Source organism: Anguilla rostrata, chromosome 5 (assembly GCF_018555375.3).
Source record: "Anguilla rostrata isolate EN2019 chromosome 5, ASM1855537v3, whole genome shotgun sequence".
NCBI lineage: Eukaryota > Metazoa > Chordata > Actinopteri > Anguilliformes > Anguillidae > Anguilla > Anguilla rostrata.
Genome location: NC_057937.1, coordinates 64348628 through 64365276, shown reverse-complemented (window position 1 = coordinate 64365276; position 16649 = coordinate 64348628). Strand labels below are relative to the sequence as shown.

The 16649-nt window shown below is 45.2% G+C and overlaps 1 protein-coding gene across 2 annotated transcripts in view; it reads right to left on the bottom strand.

The window, feature by feature from the left end:
- Window positions 1-350: 350 nt before the first annotated feature.
- LOC135255993 (sodium-dependent phosphate transport protein 2B-like) overlaps window positions 351-16649 on the bottom strand; it is a 16833-nt gene continuing 534 nt past the window's right edge. Inside the window, exons 1-13 of one of the 2 annotated variants that reach the window (XM_064337863.1) lie at window positions 16522-16649; window positions 15298-15376; window positions 14532-14678; window positions 13107-13235; window positions 12610-12753; window positions 12367-12478; window positions 11130-11325; window positions 10589-10684; window positions 8007-8127; window positions 6665-6832; window positions 4784-4900; window positions 4159-4283; window positions 351-2484 (exon numbers count right to left, since the gene is read on the bottom strand). The exon at window positions 16522-16649 is cut by the window's right edge and continues 534 nt beyond it. In XM_064337863.1, coding sequence (XP_064193933.1) covers window positions 1966-2484; window positions 4159-4283; window positions 4784-4900; window positions 6665-6832; window positions 8007-8127; window positions 10589-10684; window positions 11130-11325; window positions 12367-12478; window positions 12610-12753; window positions 13107-13235; window positions 14532-14678; window positions 15298-15376 — 1953 coding nt within the window. In that variant the 5' untranslated portion in view covers window positions 16522-16649 and the 3' untranslated portion in view covers window positions 351-1965. The remainder of the gene's footprint in view (window positions 2485-4158; window positions 4284-4783; window positions 4901-6664; window positions 6833-8006; window positions 8128-10588; window positions 10685-11129; window positions 11326-12366; window positions 12479-12609; window positions 12754-13106; window positions 13236-14531; window positions 14679-15297; window positions 15377-16521) is intronic. The other variant, XM_064337864.1, reaches the window with a different exon arrangement.

Genomic DNA, 16649 nt, shown 5'->3' with positions numbered 1-16649 from the left:
CTTCGGTGGTAGTATGGGGTTACAGAAGAAATCATAGGACAGATGGACCGACGACAACGTCGCTTTTTCATACGTCAGTGGGCTAATTTGCCCAATCTTCGCGGGACTTTAGACCGCGGTGGAAACGCAGACAACAACGGGCTGAAGGAACCTTTTAGTTCCTTGAAAAGTAGTTCCGGGTACTTTTGGTGGAAACGCGGCTTAAGAGGTGCAGCGAATGAGAGAGCGGATGCGCACATTCCCAAACTGAAGATGAAGTTAAAAAAAAAACAGAAAAGAGTGAAATAAAAAATACAATTTTGTATAAAAACAGCAAACAAAATAAATTATTCAGTAGGCATGACAAAAGATGAATAAAAGGGGGGAAATTTATTTTTTATACATATATCCATCAGTAAAACCGTATTTTAGTTGATATAAATATCTCTAAAATATCTTCCAAACAGAGTGTGATTTGTCTGAGAACAGAGAAATGAGAGTCATTGTCACCCTGCCCCACACAGTCCAGCAAAGCACCTCTATGCACAAAATGTCTGTGTGAGAGCATCTGACATGACATCTGCATTTCTAAGCAAAGATATAGTTAATAGTTAATACATCCCAAAAAAAGAAATGTACTGTATATTAACTACTCTATACTGAATATATGCCCCTCAGAGGGACCTTGTGTTCCAAAGGCATCAGCAGGACGAGCCCCCCTCTGTGGCCGGGGTCATCCTAGGGCGGGGGGGTGTTCTCACCACCATTTCAGTGTTCATCACTGGGGAGTTTTCACATTCTTGCTTTTTGGGGTTCAGGCCCTGGTTTCTGCTCAATTTTCCTTCTGTTTCTCTGTAAAGCGTCTTTGTAACAGTTCTCTGTAAAAAGTGCTACACAGAATAAATTTAATTGAATTTCATTGAATTGAATTAAACCCATTGTGGGCCTCTCTTGCTGGAGAGGTTTTGATCCAAAAATAATTAAATAAAGGTTGAATTAAAAATAACAAATAAAACCGAATCAAACCGAATTGTATTTCTGTGGCATGAAGGGCCACTCAGGCGGAACTGAAGTCCTCGTTCGTGCACCCCACCAAGAGGACACATGTCCTGAGCACACAGGCCCCCCATTCCTGGAGGCCAGAGCTCTTCAGTCAGATCCATACAGACGGAGGATTTGTCATCTTTTATCTTCCACTTCAATACACATGGCTGTAGTGACCATATTGTTGTATAAACTTTCCCAGGTAACTGAATGAACAAACCCAACATTCTGTGCAGATCAGTAGGGCAGCTCCTGAGAACAGGTTGGTCTCATTCTGTTTATCCTGGAGGGGGCTGAACAGGTTGGTCTCATTCTGCTGGCTGATTTTTCAGATGATTGCATTCAGATACAGTACAGTGATATAAGTATGGCTCAGTCTGTCAGCACTTATGAGTGTGGTGATGGATCAAACTCAATAAGGAGCACTTGTTTGCATTTTACATGTGATTTACTGCAATTTGATTTAAACAAAAAGGCCCAGGGTTGGGGACCCCAGCAGACCCTGTGGCTCTCCAGGGCCAGGGTTGGGGACCCCAGCAGACCCTGTGGCTCTCCAGGGCCAGGGTTGGGGATTCCAGCAGACCCAATGGCTCTCCAGGACCAGGGTTGGGGACCCCAGCAGACACTAAATCGAATGGGATAATTAAGGTGGAAGTGGAGCAGCTGACTGGTTGTTAGGTCTATGACATCACTTCCCTCTCACAGATTCTTTTAGACTCAGCCTCTAACCAGTGGATAATAGTAATTACACAATATTTACATGTACAGTAAATTTAAAATATATACAAAATTTGTAATAAAATTGTATTACAGTAAGTGGAATTTTAAAAAGCCATTTAATCCAATGTGTCCATATGCAATAAAAACTCATACAGGCCAGGTCTGGATGCTTTGCTTTGATGCCCTGCAGTTTGGGCATGGGGGGAATATGCTGTGAAAACGTTACAGATACGTTGCTTTGACAACGCCCTGCTTGTCTGGTGTGGTCTGGCTTTCCGGGGAGAGTGCTGGGTTGTCGTATATCTCCAGAACGTGTGACTCCTGCTTCTCCTGGGGCACGGCATCGTCACGGCGACAGCAGGAGCACCAGCAGGCACTCACCACATGGTCCCAGGGTTCCAGTGAGCGCAGCCAGACAGGCAGGAAGTCCCAGCTGCGCAGAACGGTGGGCAGCAGCTGCGGCCTGTGTGACTGCAGCAGGTTCACCACGACAACCAGCAGCAGCAGCGCGACGATGGGCCCGCCCACTCCGGCCAGCGCCGGCCAGCCCGCCAGGGACAGCCCGAACACCAGCAGCGGCAGCAGGAAGAAGCAGAGCAGGATGTAGACGGCAGCAAACCATCGGTGCTGCGCCGTGCGGTCCCCCAGCGCCTTGGCCATCCGGATCGGCAGCCGCATGGGCGGTACGGGGAACCACAGCAGGATCCCCATCACATTAAACAGCAAGTGCACCAGAGCGATCTGTGAGCAAACCCAAACTGCTATTATACAGGAAGTGCACCAGAGCGATCTGTGAGCAAACCCAAACTGCTATTATACAGGAAGTGCACCAGAGCGATCTGTGAGCAAACCCAAACTGCTATTATACAGGAAGTGCACCAGAGCGATCTGTGAGCAAACCCAAACATGCTATTATACAGGAAGTGCACCAGAGCGATCCGCGAGCAAACCCAAACTGCTATTATACAGGAAGTGCACCAGAGCGATCTGTGAGCAAACCCAAACTGCTATTATACAGGAAGTGCACCAGAGCGATCCGCGAGCAAACCCAAACATGCTATTATACAGGAAGTGCACCAGAGCGATCCGCGAGCAAACCCAGACATGCTATTATACAGGAAGTGCACCAGAGCGATCCGCGAGAAAACCCAAACATGCTATTACACAGGAAGTGCACCAGAGCGATCCGCGAGCAAACCCAAACATGCTATTATACAGGAAGTGCACCAGAGCGATCCGCGAGCAAACCCAAACATGCTATTATACAGGAAGTGCACCAGAGCGATCTGCGAGCAAACCCAAACATGCTATTATACAGGAAGTGCACCAGAGCGATCTGCGAGCAAACCCAAACATGCTATTATACAGGAAGTGCACCAGAGCGATCTGCGAGCAAACCCAAACATGCTTTATACAGGAAGTGCACCAGAGCAATCTGCGAGCAAATCCAAACATGCTTTATACAGGAAGTGCACCAGAGCGATGCGAGCAAGCCCAGACATGTATTATACAGAAGGACCCGAGCAATTGTGGCACACCAATGCTATTGTACAGGAAGTGACAGAGTGATCTGCGAGCACCCAACATGCTATTATGCAGTGAAGTGCACCAAGGTCTGAGCACCCACATGCTTTATACAGTGAGTGCACAGAGCATCTTGCAGCAATCCAACATGCTTAACAGGAGTCCAGTGCTCAGCTTTAGAAGTTGTAGAACAGAACAGAGTTAAGTATGTGAAGTGATGAGTTTTTTTGTTGCTATGCCCTGCCCTGCAGTGAGTGGTGTATTGGTTGCTATGGTTCCTGACCTGCAGTGAGTAGTGTATTGGTTGCTATGATTCCTGACCTGCAGTGAGTAGTGTATTGGTTGCTATGGTTCCTGACCTGCACCGAGTGGTGTATTGGTTGCCATGGTTCCTGACCTACAGTGAGTGGTGTATTGGTTGCTATGATTCCTGAGCTGCAGGGAGTGGTATATTGGTTGCTATGGTTCCTGACCTGCAGTGAGTGGTGTATTGGTTGCTATGGTTCCTGACCTGCAGCGAGTGGTGTATTGGTTGCTATGGTTTCTGACCTGCAGTGAGTGGTATATTGGTTGCTATGGTTCCTGACCTGCAGCAAGTGGTGTATTGGTTGCTATGGTTCCTGACCTGCAGCGAGCGGTGTATTGGTTGCTATGGTTCCTGACCTACAGTGAGTGGTGTATTGGTTGCTATGGTTCCTGACCTGCAGCAAGCGGTGCATTTGTTGCTATGGTTCCTGACCTGCAGTGAGTGGTGTATTGGTTTCTATGGTTCCTGACCTGCAGCGAGTGGTGTATTGGTTGCTATGGCTCCTGACCTGCTGTGAGTAGTGTATTGGTTGCTATGGTTCCTGACCTGCAGTGAGTGGTGTATTGGTTGCTATGGTTTCTGACCTGCAATGAGTTGGCCAGTGTGTCTCCTGGACTGGCCATGGCTGCCAGCACGGCTGTGGTTGTGGTGCCAATGTTGGAACCCAAAGAGAGGGGATAGGCTCGCTCAATGCTGATAACACCAATGCCTAAAACACAGACAAAGATTAGCAATTAATTACTTATTACATCTGCTGTGAGTGATGCAAAATCCAAATATTTTATGAAAATGTGCTGGTTTAGAGAAATGGCTTTATATAATTATAATAAGCATAACCAATCAAACTGGAGCAACGCATAACCAATCACAGTGGAGTGAAGCATAACCAATAACATCAGAGAGAAGCATATCTGTGTAAGACAGTACATTACATTACATTACAGGCATTTAGCAGACGCTCTTATCCAGAGCGACTTACACAACTTTTATATAGCATTTACATTGTATCCATTTATACAGCTGGATATATACTGAAGCAATTTCGGTTAAGTACCTTGCTCAAGGGTACAATGGCAGTGTCCTACCCGGGAATCAAACCTGCGACCTTTCGGTTACAAGCCCAGTCCCTTACCCACTGTGCTACACTCCGTCCTCCAAGTAGGAGAAGCTGATCAGACTGGAGCAAAATCTTAGTTATGAAATACTGACCGACAAGGGGAGTGATGGCAGAGGTGAAGACAGAGCTGCTCTGCACCACAAAAGTCATCCCTGCCCCCACCAGGATGGCCAGGTAGCCTGTCAGCCAACCCAGAGGGAAGGGGAAGTCTGCAACACACCCACACCACACTTTATACACTATAAACACACACACTATATACACTATACATACAACCCACACTTTATACACTATACACACACACTATATACACTATACATACAATCCACACTTTATACCCTATACATACACACCCACACTTTATACATTATACATGCAACCCACACTTTATACACTGTAAATACACACCCACACTTTATACACTATACATACACACTATACATACAACCCACACGTTATACACTATACATACACACCCACACTTTATACACTATAGATACACACCCACACTATACATACAACCCACACTTTATACACTATACATACACACCCACACTATACATACAACCCACACTTTATACACTATAAATACACACCCACACTTTATACCCTATACATACACACCCACACTTTATACACTATACATGCACACCCACACTTTATACACTATGCACACACCCACACTTTCTACACTACACATACACACCCTTACTACATGCACTATAGAAACACACCTACTCTATACACACTACACACATTACATACATACACACCCACACTTTATACTCCCACATTTTAAGCACTATACATACTGTAAAAACCCACACGATATACACTCAACATACAAACCCACACTTTATACCCTATACATACACACCCACACTTTATACCCTATACCTACACAACCACACTTTATACACTATAGATACAAACCCACACTTTATGCACTATACATACTGTAAGCACCCACACTATATATACTAAACATACAAACCCAAATGTTATATACTATATACACTGTATATACATACACATCCACACCTTATATACTTTACACTATATACAGACACACTCAGACTACATACTCTATATATGCATGCACACTAACACTATGTGCACTGTATATACATACTCACCCACAGCATATACACTGAAGAGTGTGTTCTAGATATTTACTTATGGGGAGGATTTTGGTGAGTATGCTGTAGATCTGTAACCATCTAGGACCTAGGTGAGTCTGCTGTACATACGTACCTGTGTAGAGGATCTTGGTGAGTGCTCTTTAGATATGTACCAAATAGAGGATCTTGGTGAGTGTGCTGTAGATCTATACCAGCAGAGGGGATTTTGGTGAGTATGTTGCAGATCTATACCAGTAGAGAGGACCTTGGTGAGTGTGCTGTAGATCTATACCTATATAGAGGATTTTGGTGAGTGTACTGTAGATGTATGTCAGTATAGAGGACCTTGGTGAGAGTGCTGTAGATCTATACCTATATAGAGGATTTTGGTGAGTGTACTGTAGATGTATGTTAGTATAGAGGACCTTGGTGAGAGTGCTGTAGATCTATACCTATATAGAGGATTTTGGTGAGTGTACTGTAGATGTATGTCGGTATAGAGGACCTTGGTGAGAGTGCTGCAGATCTATACCTATATAGAGGATTTTGGTGAGTGTACTGTAGATGTATGTCAGTATAGAGGACCTTGGTGAGAGTGCTGTAGATCTATACCTATATAGAGGATTTTGGTGAGTGTACTGTAGATGTATGTTAGTATAGAGGACCTTGGTGAGAGTGCTGTAGATCTATACCTATATAGAGGATTTTGGTGAGTGTACTGTAGATGTATGTCAGTATAGAGGACCTTGGTGAGAGTGCTGTAGATCTATACCTATATAGAGGATTTTGGTGAGTGTACTGTAGATGTATGTCGGTATAGAGGACCTTGGTGAGAGTGCTGTAGATCTGTACCTGTGTTGATTATCTTCTTGATGACCACAGCCACCTGGCCCTGGAGCATGGAGTTCAGCAGCTTAACTACCAGGATCAGACAGGTGCAGAGTGTGAGCAGGGACAGGATGAGCAGGATCAGCCCCACAGCCAGGTCTGATAGGCTGCTGTTCACGAAGAGGTGCTGGCCTATGCAAAACCACACAAATGAGCACCCACACACAGCGCTTATACCTCACACACCTCCCAAATGAGCACCCACACACAGTGCCTATACCTCACACACCTCCCAAATGAGCACCCACACACAGCGCTTATACCTCACACACCTCCCAAATGAGCACCCACACACAGCGCTTATACTTCACACATCTCCCAAATGAGCACCCACACAGTGCTTATACCTCACACATCTCCCAAATGAGCACCCACACACAGCGCTTATACCTCACACACCTCCCAAATGAGCACCCACACACAGCGCTTATACCTCATCACCTCCCAAATGATCACCCACACACAGCGCTTATACCTCACACACCTCCCAAATGAGCACCCACACACAGCACTTATACCTCACACACCTCCCAAATGAGCACCCACACACCAGCGGCTTATACCTCATCACCTCCCAAATGATCACCCACACACAGCGCTTATACCTCACACACCTCCCAAATGAGCACCCACACACAGCACTTATACCTCACACACCTCCCAAATGAGCACCCACACACAGCGCTTATACCTCACACACCTCCCAAATGAGCACCCACACACAGCGCTTATACCTCACACACCTCCCAAATGAGCACCCACACACAGCACTTATACCTCACACACCTCCCAAATGAGCACCCACACAGTGCTTATACCTCACACACCTCCCAAATGAGCACCCACACAGTGCTTATACCTCACACATCTCCCAAATGAGCACCCACACACAGCACTTATACCTCACACACCTCCCAAATGAGCACCCACACAGTGCTTATACCTCACACACCTCCCAAATGAGCACCCACACAGTGCTTATACCTCACACACCTCCCAAATTAGCACCCACACAGTGCTTATACCTCACACACCTCCCAAATGATCACCCACACACAGCGCTTATACCTCACACACCTCCCAAATCAGCACCCACACAGAGCACATATACCTCACACACCTCCCAAATGAGCACCCACACACAGCACAAATACTTCACACACCTCCCTAATGAGCACCCACATAAAACACATATACCTCACATCTCCCAAATGAGCACCCACACACAGCACAAATACTTCACACACCTCCCAAATGAGGTCCAAGGCAGTGAGGCACAGGAGGCCCCAGATGGTGTCATACATACATTTTTCAATGTTGACGGTCAAGGACACATTCTTCAGGGTCCATGTTATATTCCCGCTGACCCAGCAGAGCGCGCTAGAGGTACAGTTTTCTATCCCAGGGACAGTCACGTTCATCAATGTCTGCAACGCCACACCCAAAAACAGAGTAACTGCAACGGCCAATCACACACCACCACATTGTGCAAACACAGCCTCCTCTGACCATAACCGTGGTACATGACTAAAACCTACATTATTAAAAGGTAAACCGCCAAAGATAATGGGCCAGATTTCTGAAAAGATTGCGACTGCGTTTCAGACACTAAAGCAGTTGGGACAAGGCCATGAAATCAACGGTCCCAATGGGTCAGAATCGCTATTGGGACGTAATCTGCGGGGATAACTTCACTCTGCGACTTTCCTCTTGATGCATAGTTAAATGTGTTCATGCATATGTATTCCTGGAGTGAATGCGCTACAGCAGGGTGGAGATTATGGAAATTTGGCCAATTAAGTATTCTGTCTAATTTATAAAAGCATACATTAGACTCCCCTCTTTGCTTGAGGATTTTTAGAACTCCTAAATCAGGCGGTAATTTGCACAGATATGGCCTACCGCTCATACACAGGATGCCAGAGAACGGTGTCGTATACACACCCTCTTTCCTCCTGTGCTGAAGGGGTGGAGATGCACTCTGGATAACATATAACTTGCTGGAGACTTCTCGTTTATGTTCAGATAAAATATAAAATCACATTTGTTCTGTTGAAAGGATGCAAGACCTCTGTTGAAGTCATCTGCTAGCAGTAGGCATAAAAACTCAGTTCTGAATGTAAACTATTTAAATAATTGTTCAGGAGCATATATACTGAATTGTGAATAGTTTTGCCTTCAGCTACTCTGTGGCCTTTTTCCATCTCAAGTTCATCCGTGTCCTTTCCTTCCACTCCCACAACTTGCTTGTTTTGCAGGAAATTTCCACCTGTTGTTCTATCAGTGCTAATATTTTTTCTTTAGCTGGACCACCACCTGTGTCTTTTGCCCTCGTAAAGTTTCTTTACGTATGCCACCCAAGATCATGTCATCTTTTCCTTACCTCCTCTACTGTGTACGTTTTATTATACCTAACGCATACAAACATGTATTTTGTATGTGACATCACTCCAAATTTTTATCTTCTCTGTCGGTGTTGTATGCATGTGCTATAACTGTACCATTAGCTCAACCTGTATTTCCTGTTTTCTTTTTCTTGTGGTTCCCTCGCTAGTTGTGCCTGGTTGCTCCTACACATTTCTGAGCACCTGGTAATCTGGATGTGAAAGCCTCCCATATTATTTATGGCCCTTTTTATGAGTGTCTCCTACTGCGAATTTGTGAATGAGGGCATTGAATTTATTTGATTGCGTAAATAAAACCAGTCTTGGTAAATTGGTCTTTGCCATACAGGCAATAAGCTTCACAGATACACATCATTTACAATGGCCATAAAAACACTGAAACTCAGCAATGAAAGAATAACTCCATAAAAATAGTACAATATTAACAGCAAACCTTCAAAGACATAATACAGCACCCTCATTGGGCCATATGCCTGTCCCATTACATTACAGGCATTTAGCAGACACTCTTTACAACTGCATGTCTTAGGCAGCATTGTAGGATTTTATGTATTTTACCTGGATTACGCACTGTGTTGGTCTGTGTTTTAGCGGGATTACGCACTGTGTTGGTCTGTGTTTTAGTGGGATTAAGTACTGTGTTGGTCTGTGTTTTAGCGAGATTAAGTACTGTGTTGGTCTGTGTTTTAGTGGGATTAAGTACTGTGTTGGTCTGTGTTTTAGCGGGATTAAGTACTGTGTTGGTCTGTGTTTTAGTGGGATTATGTATTGGGTTAGTCTGTGTTTTAGTGGGATTACGTACTGTGTTGGTCTGTGTTTTAGTGGGATTATGTATTGGGTTAGTCTGTGTTTTAGTGGGATTACGTACTGTGTTGGTCTGTGTTTTAGTGGGATTAAGTACTGTGTTGGTCTGTGTTTTAGTGGGATTACGTACTGTGTTGGTCTGTGTTTTAGTGGGATTACGTACTGTGTTAGTCTGTGTTTTAGTGGGATTAAGTACTGTGTTAGTCTGTGTTTTAGTGGGATTACCTACTGTGTTAGTCTGTGTTTTAGCGGGATTACGTACTGTGTTAGTCTGTGTTTTAGTGGGATTGTGTTGGGTTAGTCTGTGTTTTAGTGGGATTACGTACTGTGTTAGTCTGTGTTTTAGCGGGATTAAGTACTGTGTTAGTCTGTGTTTTAGCAGGATTAAGTACTGTGTTAGTCTGTGTTTTAGCAGGATTAAGTACTGTGTTAGTCTGTGTTTTAGCAGGATTAAGTACTGTGTTAGTCTGTGTTTTAGCGGATTTACATACGTGTTCTTGTTTTAGTGGGATTAGTACGTGTTCTCTGTGTGTAGGCGGATTCATACTGTGTTAGTCTGTGTTTTAGCAGGATTAAGTACTGTGTTAGTCTGTGTTTTAGCAGGATTAAGTACTGTGTTAGTCTGTGTTTTAGCAGGATTAAGTACTGTGTTAGTCTGTGTTTTAGCGGGCTTACATACTGTGTTGGTCTGTGTTTTGCACCAGATCTTAATGAGGCTCTTATTTCGAGCGGTTGGGTCTCCTGTGGCGATTCCACTGATGACAGATTCATCCAGCTGAAGAAAGACATGATCATTTACACAGAATATATTACACAATGCAATTACCATGTATTATAATTTTCACAGTAATACACACTGTGGCAGTAATGTAACAACTACAGTATGGTAGTTATGGAAGTTATGGTGCAGTATATCACATACAGTAATGATGATTGCTGGAAACAATGGTACAGTATGGTGGTTATGGCAGTAATTGTAGTTTTGACAATATGTGTACAGTATGGTAATGATGGTGTTAATGGTAATGATGGCATTGTATGATTGCTATGGAAATGGTAGTATAATGTGATCATTAAGGTATTGGGAATGGGAATTGGGATGGCAGGTATGCTAAGTTACTACAGCTTGGTGGGGCGGCATGCCCCATACCTATACAGCACCGAGAGTTTGGAATTTTTCAGAATTTCCTACAGAAATTAATCATGGTGCAGTATGGTACCTGGATGATGGATTCGGTAAGGGGGTCAGTGATGACGTTGAGGAGCTCGGGAGCATCCTCGCCGCTCTCGATGTGGAGGGAGTCCACCATGAGCTTGGACAGCCGGTACAGGAACCCTGAGGCCACCTCTATGGGCAGCAGCACCAGCACTGAGAGCCAGTTAAAGAAGTCATGAACTGTGGCCCCAGCAAACGCCCTGCACACAGAAAACTCTCTCAGTGTTCATGAGCATGGCACAACCAATCAAACTATAGTAAATCTACCACCAATCAAACTGTAGTAAATCTACAGCCAGTCAAACTATAGTAAATCTACAGTCAGTCAAACTATAGTAAATCTACAACCAATAAAACTATAGTAAATCTACAACCAATAAAACTATAGTAAATCTACAACCAATCAAACTATAGTAAATCTACAGCCAGTCAAACTATAGTAAATCTACAACCACTTAAACTATGTTAAAACCGCACACAGTCAATATATGGTAAAATCACACACAGCCAAACTACGGTAAACCAGCACACAATCAAAATATGCTCAGGCCACCCACAGTCAAAACAGCCACATGCTTAAAATCACTGAAATACCAAATGCAAAAATACCAAGGTATTCATGAACATGAACATTACCTGTACAGTTAAAACAACCAGCCAGTCAAAACAACCACTGAAGTGTCTTATGTAAAAGCATCAAGTGCAAACCATAACTGACTTTTCCCTGGTCCTGGGTAGTCCTAGGTCGGCTCTGGCTAATAAGTCAGTCCTGGGTGAGTTCTGGCTAATTAGCCTGGGTCAGCCCTGGAGCAGTTCTGGGTTAGTCTTGGGTCAGTCTTGGGGGTTTGTCTGGGATCAGCCCTGAGTTAGTCCAGGCTTAGTCCTGGGTCAACCTTAGGTCAGCACTGGGTCAGTCCTAGGTTAGTCTGGGGTCAGCCCTGCATCAGCCGTGGGTCAACCCTGGACCAGTTCTGGATTAGACCGGGGTCAGTCCTGGGTCAGCCCAGGGTTAGTTCAGGGTTAGTCCTAGGTTAGTCTGGGATGAGCCCTGGGTCAGCCTGGGGTTAGTTCAGGGTTAGTCCTAGGTTAGTCTGGGGTCAGTCCTGGGTCAGCCCAGGGTTAGTTCAGGGTTAGTCCTAGGTTAGTCTGGGATCAGCCCTGGGTCAGCCCAGGGTCAGACAGGATTAGTCCGGGGTTAGTCCGGGGTCAGCGCTGGGTCAGCTCAGGGGCGTGGGACTCACCTGCGGAACTGGCTGCGGTCCCCTGCCTGAGTCATGGCCACAATGGTGTTTGTGACTGACGTGCCAATGTTGGTCCCCATGATGACAGGAACCGCAGACTGGACCTGCAGCACTGCCACAAAAAAGAGCCGTCACCATCGCCATCACCGCCATACTGCTTACCAGATCCGTATCATCACATCCATATTCCTGAGAGGTGCACTTTTGTGTGTGTGTGTGTGTGTGTGTGTGTGTGTAACTCACATCCAGAGGACACCATGCTGACGACGATGGAGCTGGAGGTGCTGGAGCTCTGCACCAGCAGTGTGACCAGAACCCCGATCACCAGGCCTGCCAGCGGGTTGGACAGCACCGCGTTCTCCTGGAAGATATCTCCTGCTGCCTTCCCTGAGGCACACACAGCCAGCATTTTACCTGTTATTACACACACGCACGCACACACACACACACACACTATACACATGCACGCACACACCCCCTACACACACGCTCACACACACACACTATACACACACACACACACACACACTATGCACACGTACGCATGCATACACACACACACACACTCACATACACACATACACACACACACACACACACACACACACACACGCATGCACACTCACACGCACGCACGCACACACACACACACACACACACACACATATAGACACACACACACACTATACACACGCACACACTTGCTGACATGTACATGCATGGATAAGAGATGGTGTTACCTCCCACCAGCTGGAAAGCTGAGCTCAGGATGTCCAGAGAGCAGACGAAGAGATAGAGGAGCCCAACGAGCAGGAGCAGCTTTCCCCCAGAGATCAGCAGCCTCAAGGCCCTATCACTGCAGTCCAGCTCTGCAACATACAGAGAGCATTACACACACTCACTCACACACACCCCACACACACACTGTGCATACACACTATACACAGCATCAGGGCCCTACCACTGCAGTCCAGCTCTGCAGCATTACACACACACACACACTACTCACACACACACACACAAATCCACACACACACTGTACACCTGTACACACACACACAAGCACACACACACTGTACACACACACACCCTACACACACACACACACACACACACACACCCTGCACACATCACACACACACACACACACACACACACACACACACCTACACACACACACACACACACACACACACACACACACACACACTGTACACACACACTATACACAGCCTCAGGGCCCTACCACTGCAGTCCAACTCTGCAGCATTCAGAGAGCATTACACACACACACACACGCACACACACCCCATACACACACACACACTGTACACGCACCATACACACACCATACATACACACACACACTCACACACACACACACACACGCCCCATACACACACTGTGCATACACACTATACACAGCATCAGGGCCCTACCACTGCAGTCCAGCTCTGCAGAATACAGAAAGCATTACACACACACACACACTGTACACACACACACACCCCATACACACACTGTGCATACACACTATACACAGCATCAGGCCCCTACCACTGCAGTCCAGCTCTGCAGCATACAGAGAGCATTACACACACACACACACGCACACACACCCCATACACACACACACACACACACTGTACACGCATCATACACACACCATACATACACACACACACTCACACACACTGTACACACACACACACACACACCCCATACACACACTGTACACACACACTATACACAGCATCAGGGCCCTACCACTGCAGTCTAGCTCTGCAGCGTACAGAGAGCATTACACACACTGTACACACACACACACACACCCCATACACACATACACACCCTACACGCACACATACACACACACTGTACACGCACCATACACACACCATACATACACACACACTGTACACACACACACCCCATACAAACACTGTACACACACACTATACACAGCCTCAGGGCCCTACCACTGCAGTCTAGCTCTGCAGCATATAGAGAGCATTACACACACACACACACACACACACACACACTGTACACACACACAAATACACACACACACTGTACACACACACACAAACACACACAGACCATTAGCTCAGCTCCATGCTGCTGCTATACACACATGTTTTGACTGAGGAGGTTTCTCCCACCTGACCAGGGGACCCCAGTGTCCTGCAGCTCAGGTATGTCCCAGGGGTCCTCTGGCTGTAGTTGGAGGGAAGGGTCTGACTGGATCAGAGTCACAGTGGACAGAGCTGGGAGGATTGGGGGGTCCTTTACTACTGCAGTGCCATCTACTGGGGGGGAAGAGAACTACACCTGAGCTTCAGTTGAGATGCACTATGTAGTCACTATGCACACAATACATTATACATACTTAATCACAAACACTTTATACACACTATGCACACAATACATTGTATATACATAATCACAAACACTGTATACACACTATACATTATACATATTTATTCACAAACACACACTACACACAATAAATTATACATGCTTACACACATTACACACACTATACACACAAAAACATGCAAGACTTACATTAAACACATTCACACACTATTTACACTCTAGACAAACACTATACACACATTCACCCACACACTCTACAAATTACACACACTCATTCACACACAATACACATTATACCCCTGCAAAACATACATTACTTAGACACACTATAAACAATACACACAATGTGCTTATATTATATACACTCACACACTATAAGAAACACTACACAAATACATTAGACAAACTACACAGACACTATACACTGTACACATGCTCACTCACACACACTGTACCTACACTACTCATACTCACACACAATACACAATATACACACACCACAAATGGCACACATTCAGCCCTCATGCACACGCACACACACACACACACCAGTGGGAGAATAAGAGTTGGGACTGTCTGTCTCTCTGGGCTCTGTCAATTGGTCCTTCATTTCCGGGCGAGGGGCCATCTGTATGAAACACATAACCAATCACATCATTCAGAACAAACCTCAGAACCAATAACATCATTCAGAACAAACCTCAGAACCAATCTCATCATTCAGAACAAACCCCAGAACCAATCACATCATTCAGAACAAACCTCAGAGAGATACAGAGAGATGCAGAGAGAGAGGCGGATGAGAGACAGAGGGGGTGGGGGGGACCAGCACAAAAGGAGGGCAGCTGAAGGGAACACTATTGATTTGTAGTGACGCACACGTGGGTGTGCCAGAGGGACAGTATCGGTCCCGTGCCTCAGTATGCACCAGTATCTGAGCTTTGGGACCTGAAATGTGTGAGTCTGCATGTAACCCTATTTTACACTAGTGCGTATGTAGAGCTGGTAATGTCTCACAGAGTAGGTAATTTACAACAGAACAGGGATTGTACGACTTGTATCACAGAACAGGTAGTGTACAGCATGTACAAAAAAGGTAAAGTATTGTCTATAACAGAACAAGTAATCTAGTGTCTATCACAGAACAGGTAATGTAGTGTCTATCAGAGAACAGGTAATGTAGTATGTCTATCACAGAACAGGCAATGTAGTGTTTATCACAGAACAGGTAATGTAGTATGTCTATCACAGAACAGGTAATGTAGTGTCTATCACAGAACAGGCAATGTAGTAAGTCTATCACAGAACAGGCAATGTAGTGTCTATCACAGAACAGGTAATGTAGTATGTCTATCACAGAACAGGTAATGTAGTGTCTATCACAGAACAGGCAATGTAGTAAGTCTATCAAAGAACAGGTAATGTAGTAAGTCTATCACAGAACAGGTAATGTAGTAAGTCTATCACAGAACAGGTAATGTAGTATCTATCATAGAATAGGTAATGCAGTATCTATCATAGAACAGGCAATGTAGTAAGTCTATCACAGAACAGGTAATGTAGTATGTCTATCACAGAACAGGTAATGTAGTATCTATCATAGAACAGGTAATGTAGTATTTCTATCATAAATTTATTTGTACAAATACTGTAGTATTTAGTGTGTTATAATACAGGCAGTGTCATTTATTGTACAAATACATAAGCATTCAGTGCGCTATGATATGTGAAGTGGAAACGTTCAGTGAATTTGTCTGTAGTGCAGGCACTCACCTGTCACAGGTGCGTTTCGGGGCTGAAGATGTTCTCTGTGTTTACCTGTCCCACAAGGCTCCCATCCTGGGCTTTTATAGCAGCAGGGTGGACTGTGGTTCTGCTCCAAAGTCTGCCCCCCCGCCAAA